Source organism: Eriocheir sinensis, chromosome 63 (genome assembly GCF_024679095.1).
Source record: "Eriocheir sinensis breed Jianghai 21 chromosome 63, ASM2467909v1, whole genome shotgun sequence".
NCBI lineage: Eukaryota > Metazoa > Arthropoda > Malacostraca > Decapoda > Varunidae > Eriocheir > Eriocheir sinensis.
In genome coordinates, this window is record NC_066571.1 from 8323474 (window position 1) to 8335973 (window position 12500).

Genomic DNA, 12500 nt, shown 5'->3' on the forward strand with positions numbered 1-12500 from the left:
TTAGCCCCACTCATATGATTTTTTCCTATCTTTTCCTCCACCGTTCATCCACCTCTTCCCCTCGATGTTTTCCCCTTCCTCCCCCCCTGCCCCACCACAAAAAGAAGTGAGCGCGTATTATCCTCCCCTCCAGTTCGAACGGGATCTTAGAAGTCGGAAAATGCGTCACCGTGGAACTGGATAATCCTTGTTATCTTTTTTATTTACCTATTTTATTTATTTACTTATCTTAATTTTTGTATGGTTTTCTGTATTTTTTATAAATTTTCTGTATTTTTTGCATTTTTCTGTATTTTTTATAATTTTTTTTCTATTTTTTTTCATTTTCTGTATTTTTTATTATTTTTCTGTATTTTTTTTTTACATTTTTCTGTATTTATTTATCATTTTTGTTTTGTTTTTATTTTCGTTTTTTTGCATTTTTCTGTATTTTTTTTTTGTTGTTGTTGTTTTTTCCATATTCTTGCGTGAGTGTTTTCTTTTTATTTTTGTGTCTTTCTGTGTCGTTTTTTTCTCTATTCCCTTAAGAAACTAAGAGTCTCCTCCTCCTCCTCCTCTTACATATACTTTTTTTTATCCCGTTTTTATCAGTCCCAGTTGTTCCTGCTTTTTCTGTTTTCCCTTCCTCGTGTTTACTGTTATTTTTGTCTCTCCTTTACGAACAATGTGCCTCTGTCTCCTCTCCTTATGTCTTTTTTTCCTACTAATATTATCCCCACTCATCCAGTCCTTCCATGTTGTATTTTTCTATGTTTTTTATTTACCGTATAGAAGGCAACTCAAGGCCCCCCCCAAAAAAATAAAAAGCCCGCTGTTTTTTTTTATCTCGTTCTTCGATTAATTTTCCTATTTTTCGTCTCTCCCAAGGTAGGAAAAGACAGCCTCCTCCTTCTTCTCTTCCTCTACGACTTTCTCTCCTGTTGTCGCACGCATTGATCAACTCTCTCCTTGTTGGTTGTTGCTGTGTGTGTGTGTGTGTGTGTGTGTGTGTGTGTGTGTGTGTGTGTTTTCTCCGCTGTTTGTCCATTTGTTTTCAGTCCCTTCAAGAAACTAACATCGAGTCTTCTTCTTTGCTTTAATAATATTCCCACTGTTTCTCTTTCGCAGGCAACCGTTTTTGTTTTTTTTTCTTCACTTCTCAACTTCGGAAGAAAATAACCGATAGCGACCTTCTCCTCTTTTCTATATATCTTTTATACTCGGTTGCTTTTCGCCTTCATCCAGTTTTACCTTGTTCTTTTTTCTGCTTGTTTTTAGTTCATTTTATTTCCACTTCCATAAGACACAAACGAACAGCGAGACATTTTGATTTTTTTTATACCTAACGCTATTTCCCGCAATTTTCCACTTAATATTTTTTTGGTTGCTTCGTTCCCATTTGCAGAGAGAAAAAAAAAAGAATGAAAATAATCAGATCCGGATCATCGGGTTGCCTTGTCTTGTTTTGGTGCGGTCTGAGGTACTTAATTTTTTTCTTCTGCTCCCATTTCTTGCACTCCGCTACGCTGCACTGCCTTGTTTTGGTAAGGTCTGAGGTACTTAATTTTCTTTCTGCTTTCATTTCTTGCACTCCGCCATCCTTCACTGTCTTGTTGTCGTGAGGTATGAGGTACTTAATTTTTTTTTCTGCTTTCATTTCTTGCAGTGTGAAAAAAAATAAAGTGAGTACCACTGTCTACGTGTCGATCCTTTTGTCTGTACCCAGCGACCCAGACAGACCATGGAGGTAGGATTAGGATAGGTTAGGTTAGGTTAGACAAACGGACCTAAAACTACAGTGCTGCTCTCAAGACCTTTACACAGGATCAGCTTTGTAAATCCCCCATCCTGTTTCCCTTTTCCCAGACACCCCGGAGACGCCCGTTCCTTTACTCTGACTCTCTGCTCCCTGGAAGCTGCGCGAGGTCAAGGGATGCAGCAGGCTGACGCACGTCCGTTAGGCAATCACAAGTCATGCAAGCTACGGGGTGAAAGGGGGAGGGAAGGAGGAGGAGGAGGCGGGTAGCAGTGCCCAGACATTGCAAGAGTGTACTTGTGTCAGCGCCTCAATGACACAATCTCGGCCTCTCCCGCCCAACAAGGCCCGTGCACACAGTTCCAGTCAGTCTGAATCTTGGACCCACGAGACAGCCGTATTACTAAGCATTTCGTCGCCCAAGAACACATATTTGACAAGGTTTCCGTAGGAGTTGTGGGCATTTCCAGGAGTAGTTTTATGGCCCTGGTGGTTGTTTGACCCTTCTACTGTACCATGAACCTAAGGAAACACTCATTAGAACCCGGTCTATCCCCTCTTTGACCTTTAGAAATAGCTGATGTGAGAAGCAAAAGTGTCTTATATCGCACAATGGGTTTCCAGAGAGTGTAGGGCGTCCATTTGTGAAGTACAATAAAACTAAGTCAAGGTTAAGATAGAGTTAGCGGCATACCCTATAGCTGCACGTGGCTCCGGTGCTCATCTCCGTTACAGTGGCCCTGGAGCTTGTGGTGGGTAAGCCCATATCCCCGAGACACAGGGCCAGTGTGACATCCGGGACACCACGGCTCACCTTCCCAGGTTTCCCCAGTGTACCCATTTACCGACACACCGATAGGGAGAATGAACAGCTGGGTGAGCCGCACGCCGACTGCCCAAGCTGGGATTCGAACCCCGGCTCACGGATTCGGAATTAGGTATGTTAATCATCGCACAACGGAGGCGTTAAAATTAGTTTCGTCCCAGGAAATTATTATTAGCCAAAAATAATGGTAAAAATGAATTATGATTATTATCCCTAGACGTCGATATATGTTAATCATCGCATCACGGAGGCGTAAAAATTAGTTTCGCTCCAGAAAATTATCATTATCCAAAAATAATTATAAAAATGAATTATGATTATTATCCCTATACGGCGATATATTTAAGGCAGCTACACGTCGTCACACTACAGTTTCCTGCCAATTATATCCAGTTGGCGTCACGTGAGCCCAAAACCAAAGCCGTCTGGAAGGTCAGTCTTTAGTGTGTCACGTGTAACAGGTAGGGCGAGGCTGCCTGTCTCCCCCCGCTGTGAAGGCTTGGTAACAGGCAGGCCGCAGCTTCCCATCCCTGGTTTAATAGCTACTCGTACCCTGTTATCGCTGATGGTTAATGATTTTTGACGGGTCTCACTGTACAGTCACACATGAAAGGGAATGCTAAGCGGAGGTCCAGGAGTTAAATTTCTTAGCAAGGACTTCGTGTTGAATTATAATATAGACTAATCGTAATCATAACGGTCCTAAAGTTATACAATTACAAATAAATGGAGCAGCAAGTAGCGGGCTTTTTTTTCCATATTGTTTTCTTTTTTTTTTACGCCCTTACACTGCCTCCTCTGCTGTAAAAAAAAAAAAAATGTAACATATACCAATACACACACAGTACGACACCCATACACTCACACATACAGACATTCATGCACACACACAAACACACACCCGTGCACACCTCAGTTACGTTATGTTTTGATACACCTTTAGAAGTAAGAAGACCTTAAGTATCTATAAAAGTACAAGTAACTGACCTATCTTTCGGCCACTCGTCTAACTCTTTTAAGGAGCAGTGAGTTGCGGGCTTTTTTTTCACATTTGTTTAATTTTGTTATGCCCTTGAAGTGACTGCTGTAAAAAAAAATAATAATAATAAATAAAAAATAAATAAATAAAAGATAAATAAATAAATAAATAAATTAAGCATTCTTTTCACTTTAAATTTGAAGACTGGTCGTGCATGACTTGTTCTCACATTATTTGGAAGTTGGTTCAAATATGTCACATCTAGAAAAACAAAAAGAACTTTATTGTACCTGAGAAGTTCTGGAAAGTGGAATCCTATGACCATTTGGCTTTGATAGTTATCCGTTATGATTGTTATGCTCATTTGGTCTCCTGAACGTATAAGGCTTCATAGTTATGCGATATATTCGTTACACAATGAGGTTTTTTAACACCTCCCGGAGCTCATCTTTAATCCTAGAATCTAGAGTCCGGGTTGATAGGTGGTCTTCTGGACAGCATGTGGGTAGTTTTAAGCCACTCGGCGGCGGCTGAAAAATCCCAGCTTGGTGGCACCGGGCAGGGATTGAACTCACGTCGTCCTGAACGCGGCGCCGTCACGCTATCCACTCAGCCACCGCCTCCCCAAAAAAGTATAGCAAATAGCAAAAGACTTCCGTATTCTCTTGGGTCATTCATTCTGTTCGTGGTGACGCTGCAGGTTCACCGTTTTTCTTCCCCAGGTTCCCGAGAAAGCTTCAAGGTGAGGCGAAATGTCATCACCCGGCGCGGTTTGTCTTACACACATCCCCAGTGAATGAATGAAGGAGAGCGAGAGGAAAACGAATTCAATTAAGAAACGTTATCTAGCATCTATTTTTATATCCTGGTGCTGTTTGTCCTACACACATCCCCAGTGAATGAATGAAGGAGAGCGAGAGGAAAACGGATTCAATTAAGAAACGTTATCTAGCATCCATTTTTATATCCTGGTGCTGTTTGTCTTACACACATCCCCAGTGAATGAATGAAGGAGAGCGACAGGAAAACGAATTCAATTAAGAAACGCTACCAAGGATCTATTTTTATATTGAAGATCACGCTGTATATTTTTTTTCGTACCCAAGATCGTTCGTGCAAGCGACTCACACCCCGTCCCCCTCTCGGCCCCTTCTCCTTATTGTTAGCCAGTCCAAAACTAGGAAACATTAGGGTTAAAAAACGCACAGGTCGCATTTTTCCACGTTTTTTTTCCCATCTTAGATCATTCGTATGACTCCAAGCTCTCCCCTCCTCCCCCCATCCCCCCGCCTTCTTCGCCTCCAAATTGTTATTCAGGTCCAAAAGCAGGAAGCACGAGGGATAAACAATGACACGTGTTCCTTTTACAGATTGTACTTGCATATATTTTTTTCCTATTTTAAGATCGTTCGTTTAAATGACCTCCACATTATCATTCCGTTCCAAAGCAAGACACATTAGGAATAGCAAATACGTCTTTTTCTTTCCTATTACAAAAGAAATAAAAGTACCATATATTTTCATGTTTTAGATCGTTCGCTGTTGTGACCTCCCCCCCCCCCCCTTCCCTCCCTTCACCTCCTTAAAGTCCTCGTTATAATTCCGTTCCAAACCAAGAAACTATGGATAACAGACATGTTTCAACCCTATTACAAAAAGTATCATATATTTTCCTGTTTTAGATCGTTCGCCGTTGTGACCTCCCCCCCCCCCACCCACACCCACACCCACACACACACACACACACAAACACATTCACAGCCTTTTACTCCTCGTTATAATTCCGTTCCAAACCAAGAAGCATTATGACTACGTTTCTTCCTATCACAAAAGTACCACATATTTTCCTATCCTGGATCGTTCGTTGCCTTCCCGTCCCTTCCTTTTCCTTAATTTCGTCGCCCTTTCCACTCCATTCCTACTGATTGTGTATATCCAGTCATTTCCCTTTTTTTATTTTACCACCTCTTCCATTTCCTTTGCCTTCCCGTCCATTCCCACATCGCTTACCCCTTCCCCTCTCCCCCCTCACCCCAACCTCCATGTTGTTAGTCATATCCAAAGCAAGAAACATAAGAAATACTAAATACGTTTCTTTCCTTTCCAGAGACCACCTAGAAAAACAACAACAACAGCAACACAAACAGATCCTTTCACCCACCACCACCCACTGTATGAAAAAGGGTTGACATTTTAATTGCAAAAGCTACAATTATTGCCCAACCCAACCCACCCGACGAGATACAAGTCAACCATTGCCCAACCAACCCCACCCAACGAGAGACAACGTAATAGCTACCCCGTTTCAAATTTACTACTCCCAAGTTCGTGTATTTGACAAGGCTTTCGTAGGAGTTTTAGGCATTTCCAGGAGTACTTTTATAACCCCGGTGGCAGTTCGACCCTTCTTCTGTGCCATGAACCTAAAAGAACACTTATGAGAACCCGATTGACCTCCTTTATGGCCTTTGAAAATAGTTGACTGGAGAGGAGGAAGCGTCTGGTTGCACAATTTGACAAGGCTTTCGTAGGAGTTTTAGGCATTTCCAGGAGTACTTTTATAACCCCGGTGGTGGTTTAACCCTTCTTCTGTGCCATGAACCCAAAGAAACACACAAGAGAACCCGATTGATCTCCTGTTTGACCTTTGGAAATAATTGATGTGACAGGAGGAAGCGTCTGATTGCACAATTTGACAAGGCTTTCGTAGGAGTTTTAGGCATAACCCTGGTGGTAGTTTGACCCTTCTTCTGTGCCATGAACCCAAAGAAACACTCATGAAAACCCGATTGATCTCCTGTTTGACCTTTGGAAGTGGTTGATGTGAGAGGTGGAAACGTCTAAGAACACCGAGCAAAGTTTATGCATTTATCAAGGCGACACGAATGAGTGAGCGGTTGGTTCCCTTCCTAATCCCGTCCACTTGATCGCCACTTCCCTTCTCGCCCTGTTAATCAATCCTACCCCTTCACTTCCCTTCCTTAACCATATCCTCCCCTTCCTTTACCGTCCAGCTGGCCACCCTTCCGTTTGTTTTGTTTTTTTTTTTTTTTTTTTTCGTCTCCCCCTATTGCGCCGGTAGGCTTGCTTGAGGGGCCTGGATGGTATTCGGCCCCACCCCGTCATGGCGCAGGCAAGTGTTTATAGTGGTGCCATCTCTTCTCTTTGATCGCTCTTTCCTTTCCAATTGTTCAGATCATGTATATATCAAGTCCTATCCCTTCCAATTACCATTCCATCGACTTACCTTACCTTCCCGTCCCTTCCTTTTCCTTCATTTCGTTGCCCTTTCCACTCCATTCCTACTGATTGTGTATATCCAGTTCTTTCCCTTTCTCTTTTGACCATCTCTTCCATTTCCTTTGCCTTCCTGTCTCATCCCATATCGCCTACCACCCCTTCGTCCCTTTCCATCCCTCAAACTATATATAACCACTCCATTTTTTCTCTTCCCGTGATATCCATTTCTTTACCGTCTCATCCCCTTCCCTTGTATATCTGTTCCTTCTCTCTCCCTTCCCGCTGCAATCGTCAATTTCTATCACTCAAATTAGCCACTTCTTTCTTTCTTTTCCCTACCCTGTTTCACCCTACCCATACCCCGCCCTTTCCCTTCTTTTGCCATCTCATCCCCTTCCTTGACCTCTCCATATCTTCCCATTCCGCTTTGTTCTTTATCGTCTCTTTAACCGTTTCTTTCTTTCGCTTCCCACCCTCTCCTGTTTCACTCCGTCCATCTGACCATCCCTTTCCTTCCATTAGCTTAACCTAGTCTCCCATTACCGTGCCGTTTCGAGCGTCTCCAGTAAACACACACAAGGAAACGGCCGCCCTGAGTCAACACACACACGCAACACACACACAAGGCCTCCACAGTATACCCCTCAGTCCCCCGTCTCAGCCGCAGCCTCAACCTTTTCAAGTCGTTTCCTTATCTCTTGAGTTCATCTGAGGCCGAGAAGGGATAGTGTGAAGGATTGTTGTGAGCATTATAGGCATTACTACTACTACTACTACTACTACTACTACTACTACTACTACTACTACTACTACTACTACTACTACTACTACTACTACTACTACCACCACCACTACCACCCCCTACAATCATGATAAGCCAACTTTTTCTACCACTACTACTACTACTACTACTACTACTAGGAAGGAAGGAAGGAAGGAAAACAGGGAAGGATAAGAGGAAGAACAGGAGGAAAGGAAGGAAGGTAGACAGAATAAAATAGAAAAATAGAAAAAGAAAGAAAGAAGGAAAGAAAGAATGATAAACTAACCTCTACTACTTCTTCTTCTACTACTACTACTACTACTACTACTACTTCTACTTAACCTTGATCAGCGCCTGCCACCACTTGATTAAGCTGATCATCAGTACTAAGAAGTCAATGAAGCTTATTGGCTGAATGACAATGAGAGAGAGAGAGAGAGAGAGAGAGAGAGAGAGAGAGAGAGAGAGAGAGAGAGAGAGAGAGAGAGAGAGAGAGAGAGAGAGAGACCTTCCTTCCTTCTCTCTCACATCAGTATTAATAGTTGTTTGAACTTTGACGGTCTCTCTCTCTCTCTCTCTCTCTCTCAAAATATTCGGCGTCATTGTCTTAATCTGTTATTTTTCCTTCACATAATTTCGTCAAATCTTTCTCAACGATGACAAGTTTACAAAAAGAGAGAATTATTTTTCATATATAATTCTCCTTTTCATGGTACGTGTGTGTGTGTGTGTGTGTGTGTGTGTGTGTGTGTGTGTGTGTGTGTGTGTGTGTGTGTGTGTGTGTGTGTGTGTGTGTGTGTGTGTTAGGCGCTGTTTAAGGCAACTCCACAAACTCGGGGTAAAGTGTTGTCAGCTGAGCAAAGAAAGAAAGGAAGCAAATACAGAGAAAAAATGTAGAAGAGAAAGTTGGTCAGGCGTGTCATTATGCAGTAGTAGTAGTAGTAGTAGTAGTAGTAGTAGTAGTGGAGGTATCTTTTATATGTAGTAGTAGTAGTAGTAATAGTAGTAGTAGTTGGTCATGTTCTTAGAGATAATTGCAGTATTGATGATGATAATGATAACGATGATGACGATGATGATAATGATAATGATAATATAAAGGAAGGAAGGAAGGAAGAATGAAAGGAAGGAAGGTAGACAGAATAAAGAAAAAGAAAGAGAGAAAGAAGGAAGGAAGGATAAGAGGAAGGATGGGAGGAAAGGAAGGTAGACAAAATTAAAGAGAAAAAAAGAAAAAGAAAGAAAAAGAAAAAGAAAGAAAGAATATAACATAGGAAGGACGGATAGAACTCTTACTGAATACTGATGACAACAATGCATAAAAAGATGTAGATAATATTATATAAAAACAAAAGTTAATGTAGAAACCGGTCTCCAGGTGCGAGGTAATTCGTTAGCGAGACAAATCTAACCTGCACCTGTTGACTATGTGGAATGCGGATCAGGTGGACTCAAAACAAGGTGGAATGAGAATGATGTAGAGAGCGGGTGAGGTGAAGTTAGGAAAAGATGGAGTACAGATAAGGTGGAGTGAGTGAGGAAGAGGTGGAATGAGACTGAGGTGGAGACGGATGAAGTTAAGGATATGTGGAGTACGGAAGAGGTGGAATGTGGGAGAAAGTGGAATGAGGAAAAGGTGGAGTGAGATGATAAAATGGAGTTAAAGGGAAGTGGAGTGAAGATAAGGGGGCGTGAAAATAAGGTGAAGTAAGATTAATGTGGAGTGAGAATGAGGTGGAGTAATGTGGAGGGAAAATAGAGTGGAATGAAGGAGAGGCTGGAAGCGGATGAAATGGAGTGAAGGAAAAGTGGAAAGAAGGACTAAAGGAGAGATGGAGCAAGGAGGAAGTGGAGTAAGGAGGAAGGAGGTGGAGAGGGAGAGAAGTGGAGGAAAAAGACAAACCTACACCATACAACTACACACTCCACCTGTCTCTCCTTCTCCTCCACCTGTACCTTCTCCACTAGCCCACTTCATCCTCTTACTCCACCCATCATTAGTGGAAAAAAGCTAAGTGGAGTGAGTGGCGTAAGGGCATGCAATCTCGTGGGCAGGAATGAGGCGAGGAAAGGTCAAAAGTATTAGTGGATGACCTATGGGGCTGTGGTGGAGGTGGAGGTGGAGGTGGTGGTGGGGTGGAATGAGCAAGAATGGTTGGAGGTGATGGTGGTGGTGATGATGGTGGTGAAGGTGGGAACTGGACAAGGAAATGGTGATGATGATGGTGGTGGTGGTGGGGATATGCAAGAATGAGAGAAGGAAGCAGAGGATGGTGATGATGGTGGTGGTGGTGGTGGTGGTGTGTAACATGGGTGGTGGTATGTGATTGTTATGAAAACCAAGCGGTGATGTGATAGAGAGAGTGATGATGTGAGCTGGGGAGACTGTGTGGAGGTGGTGGTGGTGGTGGTGGGTGGTCGCTCAAGTGGATGGTGATGGTGGTGATGGTGGTGGTGAAGGGGGAAGTGGTAGGGTTGAGGGTGGAGGAAATTAGTTTAGAGGGGTGGAGGTGATAAGCGTGGGGGGGTGGAGGGTACTTAGTGGTGATGGTGGTGGTGATGGTGGTGGTGATGATGATGGTGAAGATGAAGAATAGCAAAAAAAAAAAAAAAAAAAAAAAAAAAAAGAAGCCTAGAAATTAGATAACCCGAAAAAACAAACAACAACAACAACAACAACAAGCAGCCAGCCCACTCCCCCCTCCCCCCCCACACACACGCAGACCTACACACACACACACACACACACACACACACACACACTGAAAAGTCACCCCGTTAAAAGCAAGGTAAACAAAACGACGTCATGCGAAAACCTTGAGACACCTTATCAAGTTCAAGTAAATTTGGCGGGTCAGGCGAAGGGCAGGAAACGAGGAAGGGGATGGAAGGAGAAGAGAGAGAAGGGAAGGAAGGAAGAGAGATGAAATGAAGGAAAAGGTAAGAAAAAGAAAGGAAGTGAACAGTGAAAGAAAGAGTAAGAAAGAGAAGGAAAGTAAGAAAAGAATGGAAGGAAGGAAGAGAGACGAATTGAAGGAAAGGATTAGAGAGAGGAAGTGAAGGAAAGGGAAAGAAAGAGGAAGGAGAGGGAGGGAAAAGAGGCGAAGCGAAGGGAAAGGAAGAGAAAGAAAGAGAAGGGAAGGGAAATTGATAAGGTGACATAAATAGAAACGAAGGAAACTGCAAGGGAAGTAAAGGAAAGAAAAGTACAGGGAAGGAAAAGGAAAAAAAGAAGAGTTATGGGAAGGAAAAAAAAACGGGAAGGAGAGGAATGTGAAGGAAGGATGTAAGGGAGGAAAACGGAGTGACGGTTAGAGAGAGAGAGAGAGAGAGAGAGAGAGAGAGAGAGAGAGAGAGAGAGAGAGAGAGAGAGAGAGAGAGAGAGCGCAACGAAGGGACAGGAAAGGACGGGAGAGCAACAACAAAGAAAGGAAGGAAAAGAAAGGTGAAGATAAGAAAAGAGAGGAGGCAGATAAAGGGAGATAAGAAGGACCGAAATAACTGAGGGGTAGATGATGGACAGTGAAGGGACGGGAGAGGAAGAAAAAAAGGTGATGGGACTGGGTTTGAAGGGCGAAAGATAGAGTGAAGGGAGAATGGAGGGAGAATGAAGGGACAGAGAGAAAAAGGAAAAGGAGGAGGAGAATAAAAGAACAAAAAAGAGGAGGAGAAGACAACGTGACGAAGATGACGTGACGGGGAAAAACAAAAGAGAAAAGGAGAATTGAAAGATAACGGATGAAGGGAGGTCAGCAGAAGGGCAAGAATAGACCACAAGCAGAAGGATGAGAAAACACGAAACACCGAAGAACTAAAGAACTTAAAAACAGGGCAATGAAGGAACGTGAAAATAGAAAACGAAGGAAGGGAAAAGAAAGAAAACAAAGGAACGAGAAGGGAAAGGAACAAAAAGAAAGACAAGAGGAGAAAACATTATGAGAAACGAACGTATAAAATAAACGAAATAAAAGAAATAATAAATGAACAATGAAGGAACGGGAGAAGGAGGCAAAGAATGATGGATGGGAAAGGAAAACCAGCAACAAAAGACAAGATCAAAGATGAAAAAGGAGATTATAGAAACGAAAGAAAGGGATGAAGAATGGAAAAGAAAGAGAATGAAAGGAAAACAGAGGAAAGGCGACTAAAAGACTAACTGAAAGACGTAACAAAGGAGAAGAAGGGGACGAAGAAAGTAAAAGAAGAAGGAAGGAGGAACGAAGAAATAAGAGAAGAAGAGCAACGTAGTGAAACAGATTAACTAAGAATGGAAAAGAGGAGAATGAAAGGGAAGAAAATGGATAAGCAACAAAGAAATAAGAAGAGAAAAGACAACGAGACGGGAAACACGGGGAACCTTTGCTCTGACGGAGAGAGAGAGAGAGAGAGAGAGAGAGAGAGAGAGAGAGAGAGAGAGAGAGAGAGAGAGAGAGAGGTACGTGAAAGGTGTCACGACTTAAGGAGCGCCATCCCGAGAACGTTACGTCACTCCGCCCGAACACCCACAACGAATGACGTCACGAGTGTGTGTGGAGTACGTGCCTGTGTGTGTGTGTGTGTGTGTGTGTGTGTGTGTGTGTGTGTGTGAAAATCTGTCGCCAATGTAAACAAAGGAAATCTCGGCAAGCTATTAACTGCATTATGTTTAGAGAGAGAGAGAGAGAGAGAGAGAGAGAGAGAGAGAGAGAGAGAGAGAGAGAGAGAGAGAGAGAGAGAGAGAGAGAGAGAGAGAGAGAAGTAGGACACACCAAAGTAAATAGGGAACGCCTCACCTGTGGGCCTGGAGATGACGTAATGGGCTACAGGTGTGAATGGGAAATACCCGAACCTTCTCCTCCTCCTCCTCCTCCTCGTCCTCTTTTACCTATACTCCTTTTCTTCACCCTCCTCCTCCTCCTCTTTCTCTATCTCCTTTTTCCTCTTCCTTCATCTTATCCTTTATCATTCCTCGACCAAT

At 42.9% G+C, this 12500-nt stretch overlaps 1 protein-coding gene across 1 annotated transcript in view; it reads left to right on the forward strand.

Moving 5' to 3' along the window:
• Positions 1 to 2048: 2048 nt before the first annotated feature.
• The window catches only part of LOC126986792 (uncharacterized), a 255802-nt gene continuing 245350 nt past the window's right edge, over positions 2049 to 12500 (forward strand). Inside the window, exons 1-3 of the mRNA XM_050843162.1 lie at positions 2049 to 2100; positions 2471 to 2611; positions 2955 to 2964. Coding sequence (XP_050699119.1) covers positions 2049 to 2100; positions 2471 to 2611; positions 2955 to 2964 — 203 coding nt within the window. The remainder of the gene's footprint in view (positions 2101 to 2470; positions 2612 to 2954; positions 2965 to 12500) is intronic.